This window comes from Oryzias latipes, chromosome 5, assembly GCF_053564925.1.
Source record: "Oryzias latipes strain Hd-rR chromosome 5, Olatipes_Hd-rR_3.1".
In the NCBI taxonomy this organism is placed as follows: domain Eukaryota; kingdom Metazoa; phylum Chordata; class Actinopteri; order Beloniformes; family Adrianichthyidae; genus Oryzias; species Oryzias latipes.
This window is the reverse complement of record NC_136241.1, coordinates 11,126,284-11,146,661: the sequence shown is the minus strand read 5'-3', so window position 1 is coordinate 11,146,661 and position 20,378 is coordinate 11,126,284. Positions and strand designations below refer to the sequence as shown.

The 20,378-nt window shown below is 37.4% G+C and overlaps 1 protein-coding gene across 1 annotated transcript in view; it reads left to right on the top strand.

Moving 5' to 3' along the window:
• Positions 1 to 20,378, top strand: part of atg7 (ATG7 autophagy related 7 homolog (S. cerevisiae)) — an 85,243-nt gene that overhangs the window by 11,389 nt on the left and 53,476 nt on the right. Inside the window, exons 4-13 of the mRNA XM_004068648.5 lie at positions 61 to 178; positions 320 to 397; positions 514 to 630; positions 1,088 to 1,234; positions 2,528 to 2,616; positions 9,419 to 9,540; positions 10,341 to 10,431; positions 11,020 to 11,164; positions 11,978 to 12,136; positions 18,248 to 18,442. Of these exons, the coding sequence (XP_004068696.1) occupies positions 61 to 178; positions 320 to 397; positions 514 to 630; positions 1,088 to 1,234; positions 2,528 to 2,616; positions 9,419 to 9,540; positions 10,341 to 10,431; positions 11,020 to 11,164; positions 11,978 to 12,136; positions 18,248 to 18,442 (1,261 nt within the window). The remainder of the gene's footprint in view (positions 1 to 60; positions 179 to 319; positions 398 to 513; positions 631 to 1,087; positions 1,235 to 2,527; positions 2,617 to 9,418; positions 9,541 to 10,340; positions 10,432 to 11,019; positions 11,165 to 11,977; positions 12,137 to 18,247; positions 18,443 to 20,378) is intronic.

The window sequence follows — 20,378 nt, the reverse complement described above, 5'->3', positions numbered from 1 at the left end:
CAGATATAGTTGTCTAAATTCTCTTCCTGTGTTCTGACATAAAACATTTTCTGTTTGCAGTGATGCTGTAACACCAGCTCGCTGCTGTCCAGCTGTTGGGACTCTGTACAACACCAACACACTTGATGCCTTTAAAAACATCGATAAGAGAGCTCTGCTGGAGAAAGAGGCAAAAGAGGTAAAAGGGTTTAAGAAACATTACAAATATATGTACTCATATACACGCACATAAGGACTGCCTTAAAAACCCTCAAAGCTCGGACACAGTGAGCAAATATTCCTACAGGTGTTAAAATAATTTCTTTCTTTGTCTTTGTAGATGTGGAACGCTATATGTTCTGGAGCTGCATTAAAGGAACAATCTCTCCTCAGCAGATTTATTTTACTGACCTTTGCGGTGCGAATACTTTATTACTCAAATGTCTAATTTCCATATTTTTATGAGTTTACAGGTAAAATTACTTCATCTTATTTTTTTGCTGCTTTTTAACTGTGTGCTTAATCTGTTTTCAGGACCTGAAAAAATATCATTTTTACTACTGGTTCTGCTTCCCTGCTCTTTGTTTCCCCGAGGGAATAAAGATAATCCAGCAACCTTCCCTCCTGGAGGCCGTGTTCTCACCAAAACAGGTTTAGTTAACAATGTTTTGCTGCAAGTTCAAACATTTTTTTTAAAGAATAGACATGACAGACATTTTTTATTGTTTCTCTTAAATAGAAAATTTCTTTTTCAACCACTGAACGTTAAACTATTTGTTTTTACCTCTCCAGAATAATATTTTTTTAGGAAAATTTGTTTCTGTATACATTAAACTAAGCAAAAATGATAACGTTCTTTGAAGATTATGACTTGCTACCTCAATTATCTATAAAGTGTAATTAAGATCAGTCTACAGCATATTAATTAAAAAAGGTGCTTTTTTTTCCCTTTTTTTAAACAGTACTGTTTTCTGCACAGAATGTATTCAATTTGCCAAATCTATATAGATCTTTGATCGTGATCAAAACTTTGTTTTCAGTCACTTGATTATGAACATCTTTAAAGCTTTTATTATGCGATCTTACAAATAAATCATATGTGTTTCAGGTTATAGCACTGCAGGAGGCCTATGATGACCTGTGTGTCACTAAAGGCAATACTGCGGTTCCATATTTCCTGATAAAGTACACTGATCACACTGTTCAGATGGCTCCACTTGAAGACTGGGAGAGCTTTTTCACTATGACGAAGAAGGTAGCAACTTTTATTTGTTTTATTGGTAAAGTGCAGGAGGTCTGCAAGCTCAGGCTCCAGAGCCACATACTGCATTTTTACACCTCTATAGTGGCTCTGTGTTTGAAGAAAAATTAAATAATAGCAATTTTAAAAGTAAAGGTTTCTAAATTAGCATTGTTTTTAATTTAGATCAGTTACGGTTATAAATGGATGGCTGAGGTGCACCTAGAGGTAAAAAAAAATAGGTCAAGGTTTTTTACGTCCTGCTGACATCAAGAGGCCTTTTTCACTCTACGCTTTCTCCAGAATGAATAGATTTCAAATTCAAAGCAAAAGTTAGGTAAAAAGTCTTATTTTTTTTTTTGGATTTCTCAGTAAATTTTATGAGATTTAAGCACATATTAAGCACTTCCTCTTTATATACTGGATCAGAAACGAATGAATTTATGTTTATGTTCAGGTTAAAAGCAGTAGTGACTAGAAAGGAATAACATTAATAATAATAAGTAGTAAATTAGCTGCACTGGGAAAATCCCAAGTCTTTTATTTTGAAAGGAAGTCATACAAGCTTCTGTCTGTAAAAGATCAAAAATGATTTCACATTAAAAAAAAAGATAGTTTTCCTTAATTTTTAAATAGGGGGGGTGGGGGGAAGAACTTTCAAAGAGAGAATTCAAAAACACAATAACAAAGAGAACAAAATATTCGACAGAAAAAAAACTTAGATCAAAAAGATCAATAAATAAAGCAAAATAAAATAATTATACAAACAATATACCATGCTACCAATCTATGTCAAGCAAAGAGATTGAGATTGAACACCTCATACCTACTAACATGTTCAAGAATTTACTGGGACATTTTCTAAAGTCAAGGACATGACATGGTCTAAGAAAGGTAACCAGATTTCAAAGAATTTTGATTCAGAGTCATTAAAAGAATGTCTGATTTTTTTCCAGCTTAATAAAAGAAAGTGAGTCTTTATATAATTTATATAATTCATATTTATAATTCAAAAACAATGTAACGAGTAGTAGTAATATATTCGTTTTTTTGTGTCCCAAACTTCAAATTATAAGCAGAGAAGTGCCAACCTTGTGCACATGACAACTGCATATGAATTTAGCTTTTAGCACAGTTGGTCCACATTTTTTTTTTCTTCCTTGTAAGGTGAAATTATTTTACCACCTCTCTTGCAGCAGAACTTATAACAAACTATTAAATGATTATCTAATCTAATAAAGTCTTTTTTAAATAAGTATGAGCACACATCCCTCTGGTACGGTAAACAAACTTTGTTTGGTTTTGTAGGTTACTGTGGGCTTCTATGATCCGTGTACTCTGTCTCAACATCCTGGCTGGCCTCTGAGGAATCTGTTGGCTCTCTTGGCTAACCAATGGTAAACGACACTTGTATTTCTATGTTTCTGTGTTCTGGAAAATACATCACATATGACTCAGCCTCTTAGAAAATGTACCGGTACTTCCTGTTTTCTCTATAAGACGTAGATTGCCTTTAACAATTTATTTTTAATGCTGCATCTCAAAAGTAATTTCCGACATGATACATAACCATATTTTTATTATGTCATTCTTGGATTCAGAGAAACATTCAAGGGTCTATTTACAAGCCTTTTTCTTTTTTCAACAATCTTCTCACTTATATGTTGATTTTCTTTTATAACAGACAATTTTATACAGGTGACACACAAACTTGTTAATTCCTTCAGGTGTGAGAGCTCAGACAGGCTGCGTGAGTACAAAATAAAATAAAATATATTTCAAATGTTGAGTTTTACACAGTGGAATGTGCTGAAAAATAAATATCATTTTTATATTTTAAATTAGACAAATGCATTTTTACCTGACATTAGATAGCACAGGAATGGTTTTAGGTGCTAAAAAGCTAAAGTCCATACTGCAGTGGAATTGGTTGTCATCTTCTTGTAGTAACATCTTATTGATTTTCCTCAAGGAGAAGAAATCTCTCCTCACTCTCTTTTATTCTATTGCTTTAGCTCTCAGATCTTTGTACCTGCGGATTTAGAAACAGACTTTTTCAACTGGGCTTTTGCAGCAAGCCTGTTCACGCTGTAAGCCCACACAACCAACGTTAACACTCCTCAAAGTTGTATATTAAACTTTCATTTGCTGTTACCACTGTATTTTTCCCTAATTTCTAATAAAATTTGTAATAATATTCAAGTTGATTGGCCAGTAATTTGAAAAATAGTCTTTGTTTTTGCAGAAAAAAATCCGAAATATTCAGGGTTTTATTAATAAATACATGTTCTCATGCAGAATTGCCCATTTAAAACCTAATGTTTAATCTGTTGGAAGGGACAGTTTAAATATTTACATAAAGCTCAAGGGTGTAGTACTCAAGAGTGGACTGTCTTATAAAAAAAACAAAACTGCAAATTGTTCAGAAAATTGGCAGCTTTTAGTTTTGTTCTTATAAATAAAAACTCCAAAAGCATATAAATCATTTAAAGAGCTAGATTTTGCTCAATTATTGTTTCAAATGAAAGATAATATGAATGTTGCCTTTTGGGTCACCTTTTTGTTGTGTTGGACCTCATTGGTAACAGCAGATGGTAATGCTGTGAAGTCTGCTTATCACTGAGTAAATGATGTAGACACAGCAAATGTGTGGTTGACCTGAAACATCTTATCACTGCCATGAAACAGTAATAAAACAGTCTCTTTTTTTTGTTTATGCAGATCATTGATTCTCCTTCTCTGTTGTTCATTCAGACTTGTTAAATTATGTTTATACCATGGTCCGGGTGAATACTCAATTCTGATTGGTTGCTGGGTGTGCATTTAAAAGTTATAACCCACAGTGAAAACCCCACGCCTAAAAAAGAAGTTCCGGTCACATAGCTTAAATGCGCTGGCTTCTTTAAAACAAACTTTAGCTTCATCATCTGGACTAAAACAAACGGTAAGAGGTGCACTTTCTCTCTGAACTAATGATGCTTTATTCAAACCATCGTGGCGATCAGCATAGATAGTGCTTTCCTTTGCCGCTGCGGTCCAGGTCAGTGCCTGGCTGCGGTCTGCAGACTGAGGCATGCCTGAACATGGGCAGACTTAAACAGGTTAAGGTGCGCCCACTGTATGTGATTTTTCATCGCAGTAATAGTTGGCATTCTAAAATACTAAGTGTCTCAGCTTTGAGACGCTGATCTGGTTTCTGCAGTCATTAATGATCTGCTCTGTTAAGGAGAAGATTATCTCAGTTTTCAGGCGCTGGTCGGTTGTGGAGCTATTTCTAGATCATGGAATTGTTTTCCTGCAGACTCTTCTTCTTTCTTTTCCTATTATCAACTAAAGTGAAGTGGTTCTGGATTTTGTTTTTTTCCAGAGTCACTCATTTCTGTACATTTTTGTGTTGAAGTTGTCTTAGTCTTCTTGTTGCACCTGGTGCTCTATTCAATTCACGAGAAAGTAACAACCTTTCGCTACCTTCCACCCCCTCTCCTCTGCTCAGCTCAGCTCAACAACATATCGACCAATAATGAAGTCAAAAAGAGTGAAGGACAGTTAAAAAAAAATGGTTTCTAGGAAGAAGCCGTTGTCGTCGTTTGCTTTAAATCGGTCGTCGCACCGGTCGTATCCACAATCATGCGTTTAGCTTGTTTGGAGTTTCCGACGACTGTCCGCCAGAACTCTGATGAACTTCTGAGCGACATTTATACTTTTTAAACAAGTCGTAGGTCTCCAGGGTTTATTTATAACATGAACGACATCCTGCTCATTCACTTGCTGCGTCTGTGAACACGCTGAGGAAGAGGAGGGTGTTGTGTTCGTCCACTGAGCAGAAGCAGTGAATACAGAGGCGGAAAAAAAGAAGCAAAATGCATTCTGTAGTCTAATGAAAAATATAAGATATATTTTTATGAGATAAGAGCCATTTTTTTCAGTCTGCCTTTCTTCTTCCTGTAGCCATCAATAAAAAAGGCTGTTTTTTCTAAAAAAAAACTAAAAAAAAACCTCTTAAAGCAGAAGTGAATATATCCTAAAATCAAACAACTAAACTTTTACTGGATGAAAAAATTTTTTTACATGGTGAGCCTTAATATAAATACCTCAGCATACACTCCTGAATCCGTCAAGTGGAAACTTATAAACGCAATTGTGGTAAAAAGAAGAATCACATACAGTGGGCGAGGTTAAACGTGTGTAACCCCGCCCACATTGAGCCGCGCCTCGGTCTGCACCCTGCAGCCAGGGTAGTTGGGCTAAGCGGCGAGCACCTCAGAACAAACAGTCCACTTTTTGTGAAAAAAAGCAATCTAATCCAAAAAAAAAATTAATAGAGCAAAGTACTAAAAACGGATTGTATATTTATTTATTTTGAAGCGACCATGGTATAAGTGGGATAATGGCCTTCAAAGTATGCATTATCAGAAATTAACGCACTTCGCGGTTCAGGGTTCAGTGGTTTAATTTCTGACAATGCACACTTTGTCGGCCGTTTTCCCTTATTTAACTGTGGGTCACAGCGATTATTCAAAAGCTGTTAAAAACTTCCTATTCTGAACTGAAGGGTCAGAGCTGCTCTCCTTTAGTCTATATGACATTTTGTAAATCAATTTAAGCCACACAAGAGAAAGGATCAGTATGTTTTTTCTTGCTGTCAAAAAGGCACATCTAATAAAAAAGTTAATTACCAGCTTCAAGTGAAGTTCCTGAACAGATGCTGCTCTGCTTTTACCCTTTAAGTGATTCTATATATTCATCAGTTTCATATCTGAGAAATCCTAATCACAAGCTTTAACATGCTTACCTAACTGCTGTGTCAACCAACACCTGATTGCTGCTTCTCAGGGAAGTGACAAAAACCTGCTCTTTAATAGAGGTCTGCAAACCTCCAGGGAAACACTTAATCAGTGGGTTGACAACATACGGCTGCTCCCTCTTAATTACTCAGAGAGCCGCAAAGTTCTCGCCAGCGTTTCCGCTCCACATCTAATTTTGGCATTTGATGAAGGAGAAAGGGTAACGTTTAACACAACATTAACCCTTGTGCTATCTTAGACGACCCCACCCTTACATTGACGTGTTCTCCCTACCATGACAAAGGTGGATAAAGGTGGAAAGATTTCATGTAATCCATGGACACCAGTGAAGATCACAAATCATTGAAGAAAAAAGGTTCAGCGCACTGTCTAGTGGGTCTAGATCAGTGTTTTTCAACCAGTGTGCCGCGGCACACTAGTGTGCCATGGGAGATGGTCAAGTTTGCCGTGGAAAATTGCCCTCATTAACTGATCTAAAAACATTAACCATCTCCAGGAAATCAGCTTTTTGTTCATCCAAACAGGTCCTGATAAAACACTGAGTAGTTAGGAATATAAACGATCATAAAATACTTTTTTCTTTGTGTTTAATTGATTCTATTAAAGACATTTTGATAAGAATGACGGCACCGCGATTTACCTGCAGCTATAACTGTTTTCTGAAAAGTCCCGCAGCTTTTACTGTCTCCACGACTCCACCAATCATTCTTGAAGGCTTAATCACATGTCATCAGTCTGACCAATCAGAAGTGTTAAAAGTCTTCACTTCCTTGTTCCAATTTAGCTCATAAGTCACTCAGTTCCAACAATAATACCAGCTAAAGCTCGTCTTTAGCGGTGTAGCTTTCCACAGAATCCGGTATCAGACCGTGGAACAAGTGAACAAAACAATGAAGCTCAGAGACTCGAGTCTTTGTGCCGTTTTTCGCAGTATTCACACTACATCTATCATGATGCATTGGCTTAAAGGGACAGCGCCTCAGCGTACAATGAGTCGTCCTTGTTACACGGATTGAAACCACAACGAACATACAGTTTGTATGTAACTTAACTTTTATTACGTCTTTTAGAAAAAACATCTGCAACTTCCTGCTTTTTCTGCCACAATTATCACAAAAATGCACGTCAGATTGCCCGGGGGGGGGGGGGGGGGGGGGGCTGTAGATCAAAACAGACTATGAGTTTCTGCTTTTTTTTTTTTTTTGGGATGCTGGTGTGCCGCGGGATTTTTGTCAAGGTTAAAGTGTGCTGTGGCTCAAAAAAGGTTGAAAAACACTGGTCTAGATGACCCAACTCCCAACGTTAAAGTGCCTAGGATAGCACAAGGGTTACGAAGTGTAATATGCATTTTTTTGAATATCCTGTTTACCTAAAAACAGTAAACAACTTAAAAAGTTGTAAAACTTCTTGTTTTCATCTTTGTTTCAAATGTTTATGTTAAATGTCAACATTGAAAATGGTTTTTCTGAACCATAAACATAGGGACGCAGCAAGGAAATAAAGTCCAGTGCTGTTGTCCCGGTCCCACATCTAGGAGAAAAAATCTCTTATTTTCTGTCTTGCAAGAAGTTTTCAGTAAGAAAAAAAAAACTTGGTTTGATAAATCAGGTCTTAGTGACTACAATGTTTTTCTTATTATGAGAATTCTTTGAAGACCATTTTCTTACCCCATTGGCAGAGTTTTTTGCTTAATTAAAGAATTGTATGAACGTTTGGCGGCTGTGGTTGCGGTCTTCAAGAGGGTGGTCTACTGTTGATGGAAAATGGAGAGGAGGAAGACATGTTTATAGAGAGAAGAGGAAAGATAAAGAGAGTTGGACTTTGACAAGGAAAACTAGAGAGTTGTCGAACATGATGGAAAGAAGAAAGGTGGATCTACTGTGTGTTAAAGAGACCAGATGGAGAAGGAGGAAGGCTAATTGATCGGATGATTCAACCCGTTTAACATGGCGGGGATGGAAAGAGGAGCAGAGGAGGAGTGATTCTGAAGGAGGAGTTTGCTAAAAATATTCTATGGGTGAAGAGAGTGTCAGAGAGGGTGACGAGTCTGAAGGTGGAAGTTAAAGGTGGTCAGTTAGAATGTGAGCCAGTGGAGAATTGTGGAAGGAGATGCTCCAGGGTATCCTTAGAGGGGAGAGAGTGGTGTTGGGGGCGCACACTTTAACAGACAGGCGGGTGAGAAAAAAAAAGGAGGTGACGAGAAGGTGACGGGGAAGTTAGGTGTTTAGGACAGGAATGCAGGAAGCTGCAAAAGGAAGAGTGTGGCTTTTAGGGGTGACTTGAAAAAGGCTTTCGGAGATCAGGAGGTTCTTCCAGATGACTGGACAAGAGCTAAAGTGTTCAGGGAGACGGGGAGGACGGTACTAGGTGTGTCATCTGGAGTGAGAAGAGCAGATAGGGTAAGGAGACTTGATAGCGGAATAAAGAAGTTCAGGAGTGTGTTAAGAAAAAAAACGCTTCGAAAAAGTGGGACAGTGAGATGCTGCAGAAGGTCAAGGTGTTTGTGGTAACAAAGCAAAGAAACAGACGGAAGGATGTGCAGCAGGTTAGGGGGATGTTGTTCCCCAAGTGTAATAGAAAGACGGAGAGAGAACTTTGTAGATCTGGTGGTTTGGAAAATGTTAGGGAACACAGAAGAGGTGGGTGTAGAGGAGAAGAAAATAGCAAATATTGGTATATATGAAGTGAGGAAGATATTGAAGATGAAGAGTTGAAATATAGTTGCTCCTGTGGTATTATGGCAGAGTTTTGGAGAGGGAGCAGCAACGGTTCTGACTGTTTTTTTTTTTTACAAGATCTTGAAGAGTGAGAGGATGTCTGAGGAACGGAGGAGTGTTTTTCAAGACGGAAGATGTACAGAGTTATGGAAGCTGCAGAGGAGTAAAGCCAATGAGTCACACATGAAGTAGTAGGCCTAAAAATGAGGAACTGACATCATCAGCACTTTGACGGCTAGACCACATCTAGCTACCAAAGTGTGAAAATCCTTTCGTATTACAGCTTATTATCAACTGTAACAGTTTTCCTTTTTACACACCATGTTTGGTGAAACATAAAATCAGCTTTTTCCTGAGTTCTTTTTCTGCATGGGTTATTATTTCTCACACAGTCACAGGTATTAATTTTAATTGATATTTGCATTTAGAAGCAGGCATTCTCTAAGCCTCACCAGTCTAGTGCATATCACTTGTTTTTCCACACAGCTGGATGCAGAAAGTAGAATCAATGTGTGATCTGAGCTATCTGAAAGGAAAGGTGTCTCTCTCTTATTTGGTATATCTTTCACGTTGACAAAAAAGTTTACTGTTATGTTTGAGTGGTTTCCTTTTGTGTATTTTTCGATCTGAAAAATGCTTCGTCTTCTCACCCTGAATGTGTTTGGGTGCCTCATCAGGGGTTCAAAGCTGGACGTGGTAGAGGTGCTGTGTTTCCGAGACAGAACCCTGCAGGGAAGCCGCTCCATTCAGCACAGCGTCGTGTTCCAGATCAAGTTACCTGGACTCTCCAGCAATTCCGGTGATCCATTTTTACGTGTTTTTGCAACCAGTTGCACGGCTCAATAGTAGATGTTTTTGCACTTGTTCAAGCATTAGTAGTTTTGCTTATGCCTTTTTCTTGAAAAGGACTTCATTCCTTTTTTTTGAGCCGCTCTGCTCCCCTGTTATCCTATATTCTGCAAAATAAAGGAAGTTATTTGAATTTTAATAAAGAATCGGATCGCTCTGTGATCTGTGAAAGCTTTTGATGAACAAAGATCGGCAGGCTTTGTTTGCCTCAGTCTTCCCCGTCACAGCAGTATGGCTTTTAATTAACTCACAGAAGTTATATATTCATGCAGAGAAATTTATACAGCTAGTCTGTTTACATTCATGGATTTGGCAATATTTAAATTGATTAATCAATCCCATCTAATGTCACATTAAAAAACACATAAAGCAAAGCTCTATATTCATAAGTGGACAGATGTGATGGCCATAACTCTAAAAGTGGATACTTTAACATGCCAGCAAAGAGGACTTACTTATTTCTATGTAATTTTCTCCATCAAAAATGTCCTTTTGTTCAGCCTTCTTTGCAGTTTGTGTGTGTGTGTGGCTGCCAACGCCAGATTATCGAGACCAGTTAAGTGTTGCAGCAGCGTCTGCTGCAACATTAAAACCATTTGGTGCAGAAAAATCTTTTTTTTTTTTGCCTTTGGGGTTGGTAAACCTTAAAAATATGATACATTCCTAACTGCTTTCAACCTACTAATGTGTTTCAGATTATTTGTAGTTGTAAAAACATGACTAACCAACCTCACAACTATTTTTTTTAAGGTTGTCCTAAAAGTGTTGGTTGGGAAAAAAATGCAAAGGGAGCCATGGGACCCAGGATGGTCAACCTGAGCGAGTGCATGGACCCCAAAAGGTAAAACACATTTAGAAGTAGGGTTAATGTACTCTCTATAGAAGGGAGTTGTCTATCCCCGTGGTCTCAAACATTTTTCAGTCCACGGACCGGTTCAAAGTCCAACAATATTTTCACAGACCAGCTTGAATGAGGCAGAATCAGGCATACAGTTTCGCTTAACTTTAGTGGGTAAAGTTTACCTTCATGTAAAATATCTGCAGTTGCTTTCAACTCTATTTGTTTACTTCTTTTTTCATCAGTGAGTCTTTTCTGTGAAAATGAACTATTTGAATCTGTTTGCTAGTCTGGGGTTTTCAATTTAGCTTTTTCAGTCCAGCTGCTTTAAGAAAGTAGCAGCGGATGGATTTACGACATGTGACTGAGCAACTTGACATATGTCAAGAATAAGTTTCCCAAAATAAAACTTCCTTCAGAAGCAGATTGTATAATAAAATGGAAAAAAGTAAAGTTGTTTTTCTTTTTCTCTACGGCCTGGTACCAACTGTTGTACGTACTGGTATCGGTCTGTACTGGGATTGGAAACCTCAGCTGTAAAGGAAGTAGTTGTCCATCCTCTGTTTGTCTTTTTGAATTTGCTGTTTCCAGGCTTGCAGAGTCATCAGTGGACCTGAACCTGAAGCTGATGAGGTGGAGGCTGGTTCCTTCCCTGGACCTGGACAAAGTGGTCAGCACCAAGTGTCTCCTTCTAGGTGCTGGGACATTGGGCTGCAATGTAGCCCGCACTCTGATGGTATGACAAAAAAATAAAAAATGTAAACCCATTTTAAATCCAGCTAAGCAACAGTCTGATGAAATTCTATGCTCCTTCCTCAAGACAAGCAGGTTTATGCTCGCTGTCTTACTTGCAATTCAACCCAGACTCATGGAACTGTTAACATTGGGGTCCTTTTGGAAACACTCAGACTTCAGGAGAATATTGTTTTTGAAAAGTGTTACAGTTTCATAAAATGATTTCCAGCATCAACAACCTGCAGCCCATCTAAACGTCTGGATGATTCTGCCAACACAAAGAAAAAGGTTTAAAGAGTGTGGTTTTCTAAGAAAAGCTGAAGAATATTTGACTTGCACACACTCAGACTCACTTTAGGTCTGTGTGAATCATTATTGGTATATTAGCATTATGCTTAAAGTCCCACTCAAATCATCGTTTGATCTATTGCAAAAGCTTCCAGTGGTCTTTTAATTATAATAATGCCATTTTAGGCTAAAAAAAGCAAAAACCTAGGACATAGTTTCTGCAGAGCGGAGAGAGCTTATGGCCTGCCTGGCTTACTTTCTGCGTCATTATCAAGAAATACTCAGAAATGCACTTTTTAGTTTAATTTTCTTTACATATGTCCCCCATCATCAAACATGCCACAATAACAAGTTAAAAACACCAAAAATGTAATTTTTGATCTTTAAATTGTTTACAGTTTCTTTCTATACACTTTGCACACAATGATGTTGACATCTGTGTTCAGACTTACAAATTGTAGTTGGTGTCTAAAGAAAACGTAGTAATTGAAGGCGTCTTGGGCTGATTTTGCCTTTGTCTCGGCAGGGATGGGGCGTGAGACACATCACATTTGTGGACAACGCAAAGATCTCCTACTCCAATCCTGTCCGCCAGCCGCTGTACGAGTTTGAGGATTGTCTTGGAGGAGGAAAGTCCAAAGCCACCGCAGCAGCTGAGCGTCTTTCCAAAATCTTTCCCGGTGTTGTGAGTTCCATATTAAGCTTCCAAAAAATACTGAATCTAAGGGAAATAGTTGATTTTGTCGTGAAAGTTGTGGGTTTTGCCAATATTTCTCCTTTAAAAAAAAAAGAAAGGGAACATTAAAAAACTGTACCTCTTTTTGGCTTGATCCCCCATCAGTGAAAGCTTTGTTCCTATTCAAATGCTCATGTTTGAAATTTGATAGCCAAGCCTGGGAGAAAACGAGAATCTGTTATCTGCATATTAATGCTGCTGGTTTCATTACTTTACTAATTAATGAGTAAATTCTCTGGAGAAGATAGTTTGTTATATTAGCAATTGAAAAAGTAGCCAGTCATTCAAAGCGGGGCTCAGATATTCTACGATAAAGCTTAGTCATTATTAGGCCACTTGGAAATGTGTAGACTGAGTGCGTATTTTTAATAACACTAATGGGACTACACCTGTGAGCCGTTTTTAGTATTCATAGATGTGAGTCTGCTGTAGGATCCTGTATTCCTGGCTGAGAATTTGCTGGAAAGGTTGCTATTTTACTGCATCCTGGTTCTCAAAACTCCTGTGTGTTTTCTTCTGAGTAGATTCATCATAGAAGCCTCTCCCAACTCACAACTGGTGCTGAATATTCCACTTTATTTCCCTTTTTTCTTCCAACCTCTCTAATAATAGCCGGGGAAGGTTTGAACTGTCAGAAAAATATGTTTTCGACCCATTTTTTTGTTCCATCACGCCACAGAGCAAACAACCAGTCAGAGCTATTTTGAGTCTCTTGCAGGTGCAGTAACTGGCACTTACAGTAGCTTTAGTTACCCGTCCGTGACTCCTGTGACTATTTCTTTAAGGTAGAAGCTTCATAGGTTGCAGCAGCAAAAGACTAAGGATATGTGGGGTAGTGGCTGTTGGTCGATTTTCTTTTTGTTTATGGATTAATAGGAGACATTCACTAGTTTGTCTCCTCTGCTACAAGAATGTTCGGTTTCTTACTGTAAACAGAGGTCAAGATTGGACTTTTATGGTTTAGCTTAGTTAAATATGTCAAGTAAAAGGAAACGTCTTCATTTTTAAATACAATCAAACTTAAACAGCGGCACATTTGAAGCTTACTGATCGTTACTCTGTCTGGCTGAAGCCTCCATGTCAACCAGTAAAATGTTTACCGATAGGTTTTATTTCTAGCGTAAACACATTTTACAGTTAAACACAGTTCACAGTTATTTTAGGTAGCTCAGTGATTTTTAAACTTTGAACTGACTGTATAAGAGAACTGGAGTGAGTGAGTGACACGTCACCAATAGAAAACGGCTAAGTTTAGATTCCAGCTCCAATCAAATGAAGTCGCTATTTATTTATGTACAGATGCTGCCATCTTGGAGCCAGACATCATCAGCAAAGGCCGTGTCACACAGCCACTATCTACATATCCACATTTTCGCATATTGATGCACAGATGAAAATTGGTCATGTAAATATACGTGGAAAAAGTGAGAAAACTTGTGGTCTTAATTAGGATTTGCAATAGGAGTGAGACGATGAATCAACTTAGTCAATGAGTTGATTTTTACTCCAACCAGACATCCCTGTCTGAGGCAGGTTGAATCGACCTATACCATTATCAAATCCTTTTAAAAAGAAATGAATTGATCTGTAATCAATCTTGGAAAATACCATTTGGACTAAGACATGGTAAAGTTATTTCACTAAAATGTAAAAACAACCAAGTGCATGACAGCAGACAGCACACGAGATGGCAGCAAAAAATGATCAAGTCATCATTTCAGGTAGACTCCTTTACATCATTGACCAATCAGAAGGAGCCCTTTTTTTGTTAGATGTTCGCCTCCTATGTAAACGTGGGTCATTTGCAGTATAATTTACCGGTAAGCTTTGTTGACTCTTATTTAATTTAAACTCTTGCAGTCAAATGGAAATTTTTGTGGTTGTTTTGTTATCTTGGCATTGATCGCAAGTTATATCGTCATAGCAATAGTGATCAGCAGTATCGTAAATCGCGAGTTTTTCTCGCAGTACCCAGGTATTTATTTCTGAGTCACAGTGGTTGAACTTTTGGCCAAAGATGTCCTGGATCGATTTGAAGTCAGAGAATCAGATCGTTCAAAATGAACCAATATCCACTATGAATTGTATTGTCAACCATAGACTATGATATAAATTGAATTGCTGTAAAAACAAATCATTACCCTCCTAATTGGTAAGAACGTATTTAAAAGAAAAGCTATAAGGGGAAGAATGGTTATTCTGACCAATAGAATGACAGTGATGGCTATTGGCTTCTTGGAGCCAGCAGGCACTTCCTGTTGGGAATGCGACAGGGGTGGGGTCACTCAGTCCAGTTTTCATTTACACTTATTGTGAACCTCTATTGTTCTGCTCGTCATTTCATTTACAGGCAAGAATCTCAAACATCTGGATGTTGAATGTTGACAGTTTAACAGAATAAGCCTCAATAAATGTAGATTTATTATTAAATGCTACTCAGTTGGATCAAAGGTAAAGTAAAAACCAGGAAGTACGTTGCATTGTAGAATAATATTTTAATATCAATGTGACCCAACCATTAGAATAAAAAAGGCATGATCCAAACTAGGGCTGCACGATATGAGGAAAACTTGCGATATGCGATATAAGTGATCAATATGGCAATAACGATATAATTTGCGGTACATAAACAAATAGAAAAATAAGCAAAAACATAATTCCCATTTCATTGCAACAGTTTAAAAATTATACTCCAAATGACCCTCATCGACATAGGTGACAATCGTCTAACATAATAGGCCTCCATCTGATTGGTAAACAATGGGTAGGCGTCCATCTGATTGGTCAAAACATAAAGGGATTTATTTGATGCGTTAAATGCTTCAAGCTGCCATAAGATTGTTTTAACACATTTTGGGTTTATGATTTATTGCGATATTCACCGTCTTTTGCGATATGCATTTTGCAGAGCTGGATATTGCGATAACCATAAATTTGCGGTACATTGTGCAGCTTTTTTTTGCTCGGTTGTCTCTTCTATCACTTTCTGACCGCTTGTCTCAACCATTGGATTTTATTTTCCTCTGATTTTGACTTCAAACCTTTTTTGTATCTTGGTCTTTTCCATACATTTTTTCCTCTCCCTTCTGTTAAGGGGAATTGTTGCATTTAGATTGAAGTGTGGAAGACAAGAATACACAATGTCACACGCTTCACACAATGCACGGTTGCACACACAAATAGGTGGGATGAAAATGTCTTGATATCCATTTTTCATTTGGTAGCTGCTCATTGTTTTTCTCTTTTTCCTTATTCTTCTGGGAGGAAAATGGAAAGTTACAGAACGTAGGTTTCAAACTGGTGGAAGGTCGTGTGCTGCTGTTATTACATGTCCAGACGCTCCAGCTGCTCACACTTCTCTCCGTTCTCTTAGTGTGGGTGTGCACCTGCTGTTCCTTTTCCTGCTGCTTTTCCACTAACACAAGGGCATCAGGTGGTGAAACCACAGAAATGCATTAATTGAACTCGGAGAATGCGGTTCAGAAGAGGTCGCTTAGTTGAGAAGGTCAGCATATTTCGTATTTTGTCTGTGGACAAGTGCTGCCATCTGACATTTATAGGGTTGCGGGAAGTTCTGGCACCAGGTTCTTTCACTCTCTTGAAAAATCTTTAGCTTCAAGGGCTTGCAGGTCAGTGGCAGTGCTGCATCATTATGAAATGTGTTTTTTCTTCCCTGAAAATGAACAATAGAATATCTTTTGGTTCCCCTTTTTAGGCTACAGGTCACAGATGTTTGTTTTACTAATTGGTAGCTTTATTACCATCTCGACGGTGTGAATTCCGCCCCCTTACTGCTTAGCAACAACTGCGTCAAAGTGAAACGTAAATTCAGGAGTTGGTTAGCAGCTCCCACTCTTGAAAAAGAGAGCCAAGGAGAAAGATGCTCCACTCCCGTTAAAGAGCCACTGTCGATTTAAAATCTCACTCTTCATCTTTGCCCTTTTCTGTCCTTCCTCTTGAAATTACTCTTGACGTAGTCATTTCCTCACTCACATGTCCAGTCCTTTACACAGACAGACGTTTGCATTTGGTCAGGGCTTTTAACCGTTCAATTTAACTGGTAAGTTAAGGGCTTTAGCAGATTGGTGTGTTCTTGTACTGAAGGCTGTGGCTGACATGGCCCGTATTTTTGCAGACATTTTTGTCTGAATCCAACAGAAATCTGAAACTATTCACTAAACAAGTTCCGTGTTTTGCTTAACTAACATTCATATCAGTTCTAAATTATTTATACCATTCCTAATTTTTGCTTTAAGTGTCTTACACTCTTATATAGGTGATGAAAGTGATAGTTGTATTCCTAATATCAAAGGCAAATGAATATAGTTTTAATAATATTTGCAAAGAAAAGTAAATCACTTTATTTTTTATTTAATTCACATTATCTCTGTTTAATTTGTATTTCCTTTCATAACTATGATCAGTAGAAATATATTTTAAATCTAAACATGTTTTATGGTCTGAAACCTTTCAGTTTTTCTTTCTGTTAATATTTGTAACATTTTTTATTTACTGGTAATTGAGTAGAAACAATATAAATCTACAGTCGCTCAGTTCTTTGAACCTTTATTCATGCAGCTAGTCCAGAATTGTTATTGTGAGAAATTACATAGAAACGGCAACATTAGAAGGTTTTTGATTACCTGCAGTAATGTTTTTTGCAAGTTGCATCACATGCTGCGTGCCACTAATTGTAATTTCATCTGGAAGAAGGAAGGCAATGATTTGGTGTTTATCTCCAAACACCCTAACAAACCTGAAAGACTGCAAAGAAGAATGGACACATGTAAAAGGGTTTAATCATCATAACAAAGGGCAGAATTGTTTGCTTGAAGAGAAAAAAAAAGTGATTTTAAAACTGCACAATTAGTAAAATCATGTATTGACTGATTTGTTTGCCACCATGACAGGAAAAAAATGATTTATGAGAATAAAGCCGTAAAAGTATGTAAAAAGTCAAAAGTTTATAAGAATAGACTTGTAAAACTATGAGAAAAGAGTATTAATTTTACAAGGAGTCATGCTTTGTCAAAAATAAAGCTGGTTGTGTGAGCCTCCATCCACATTAAGTGCTGACAAAATGCATCCATTTATGGTGATGCCACAAGGCTGCAGTTTACCATAGAAATCCATGGGCCATAATGCATTTGGACTTCTTCAACTACACTGCTGACAGAGTAAACGGTGCATCCGTCAGAAATCCAGTCCCTGTGGACCAAGAACCTTTTACTGAAGGGGCCCAGTTTCCTGCAAATTTGTTTCAATGTCTTTATACTTACAATTACATTATGTTGACTCATTAAAAGACTCCATTCGTCATTTGTGAAACCAATGTTGAAGTAGCCGTCTACGATGCGCTTTACGTCGCTCAAACTGAAACAGATTGGTTTTTTTTTAAATATTTTTCTTGGTGAAGTCTTTTGTCTCATAAACTTATGACTTTATTCTCATAAATTCTCAATGTATAACCAAAGAAATGATAACGTTATTATTGTAAAATATCCACTTTTTAACTTATAATTCCATACGTTTGTTCTTGTTAAATTTAGACTTTTTTTCTCATATTTGTATGACTTTATTTTTGTAAAGCTTTGACTTTGTGATTGTTATATATATAACATATATATAACATATATATATATATATATATATATATATATATATATATATATATATATATATATATATATATATATATATATATATATATATATATATATATATATATATATATATATATAAAAACAATATATATATATATATAAAACAATATATATATATAAAACAATCACAAAGTCAAAGCTTTACAAAAATAAAGTCATACAAGTATGAGAAAAAAAGTCTAAATTTAACAACACATAAATTTACAAGAAAAAAAAACAATGTTTATGTGCAAAAAGATTTCTACAAAGTCATGTCATATATATATATATTTATTTTATGTTTATGGTGGCCCTAATACTCCATTGTAGCAGGGTAAATCTAACACTTGCAGTATATTGTATTGTCTCATCCTCTCTGCTTTCTTTGACAGTGTTTGTTATTGTCTTGTACTTGCAGAATGCAAAGGGTTACAATATGAGCATCCCGATGCCCGGCCACCCAGTGAATTTCTCACAGGCCACTCTTTCTCTGGCCCAAATGGATGTGGAGCAGCTGGAGAAACTCATTTCAGAGCATGATGTAGTTTTCTTGCTTATGGACACCAGGGAGAGCCGATGGCTGCCTACAGTGATCGCCGCCAGCAAGAGGAAGGTAGGAAGAAAAAAGAAGAAGAGCCGTAGAATGACTACACCAGCCATTCACGATGGGGGCTGTGGCCAATTAGGGCTCCACTTATGATATTTAAATCCAATGATTACTGACGTAATGACATGCAATTCAAAAGTGGACACCTGCTATGAAGTATGACTGGCAAATTACCCTAATGCTTTGTAATGGGTTTTTAGCTACTTTTAGCTCATCAGTTGGTATTGTGAGTTTTGCCGGGCATTGACCTGCCACCATGCTGCATCCCCAGGAAGCAGCTGTTTTCAGCAACAAAAAAAAACTCTGATTGATCCACTGCCCAGCACAGAAAAGCAGATGCACCAACGGATCAGGGGGCAAGTTAAATTTCAAGCACAGAAATGGAGGAAGACCGAAACAGACGAGAAGTCATCGCTAAAAACATCAGCTCATTATTTAGCTAGAAACATTCGATCAAAGCTTTTTACTGTGTCCTAACACAGGCTTTAATGATCTCTAAACATCCTTAAGCCTTGAAATTTTGAGTGCTGCACTAGTTTTGATACATTTTTATGTTGAAATCGGTATTTGAAAGTAAGAGGCTATGACCAATTTAGAAGTTGAGGCTTATCAATAAGATCCACTTCCTGTTTTTTGACAAAATAATTTTAGTTCCACCAGGAAGTAGAATAAAAGGTGTCCTCAAGGGCTCTGAGAAAAAAATTACATTCATATATGAGTGCCTGTGCTCACCCCTACAGAGCACATCCTGAAAAATAAACAGAAGTTCAAGGTTAGAGGGGAGAAAAATCAAGTTCGATCCAACATTTTATTCTTTAGAAAACTCATTCAGAGTCAGCAGGGTAAAGTTTTAAAAGGAAAACAAGGTATTAAAATTCAGTTCTGAGGAGGCTTTGCATTGTTCGAAGGCTGACCCCTTTGACCTGAGTGAGTTTTATTCTTGAAAATCTTGAATATATTGGCACTGAAGTCTTTAAAAGAAACAAGGGGGAAAGAAATTACTTTAGACTGTTAAGGTGTCGCATCTCCAGGTCACAGGGCCCATCTGCATGTTCTGTTTCACTGCAGGTGTGAACATTCGTCATACCTGTCTCTAGGCCTTCTTTTCGAAGTCCTGTCGTGTGCCTGGAAATCAGATCGGATAGCTTCGTGTTTGGTTTGGCAAAGCTTGGGGTTGTCTCTAGAAATACTCTGGCTCAAAGCAATTATTGATTAAATTAAATAAAACAATAAAAGAAGAGAAATAAGGAATAAAGGTAAAAGAAATATTTATTCTTGCACTTTGGGTCCAGGGTGTTAATACTGATAATGTAGCACTAACTTACCGGTAAATGTTTTCTTTCAATCTACAGTACCTTGCAAAAGCATTCACTTCCTTTGATGTTTGTCCTTTTTGTTGCTTTCATAAATCACTCATGGTCAATGAAATTTGTCTTTTCTCACACATAAATTTACAAGAAAAAAAAACAATGTTTATGTGCAAAACGATTTCTACAAAGTCATGTCATTGAAAAAAAAGTATGAAATGAAATAGTGTTCGCATAATTATTAACCCTCTTTTAATTTGAATGGTCTAATTCTATAGAAATCCATCCCATTAGTGCCAATAGTCTCACAATTAGTAGAATGAAGATCATCTGAGTGGTGTAGGTGTGTCCCAATTGACCGAGTTATAAAACACCATGGATACCAAAAAATGTCTAAGGCATTGAACATCCTCCGGAGTTCAGTGAAATCAATCATTAAGAAATGGAGGAAATATGGCACATGTGTGAATCTGCTTAAATCAGGCTGCCCTCATAAACTGAGTGACCGTGCAAGTAGGAGACTTGTGAGAGAAGCCACCGAAGAACCCTACAACTACTTTGAAGGAGTTACAAGCTTCAGCTGCTGAGACGGGAGAGTCTGTTCATGTAGCAACGGCTGCCCAGGTTCTTCACCG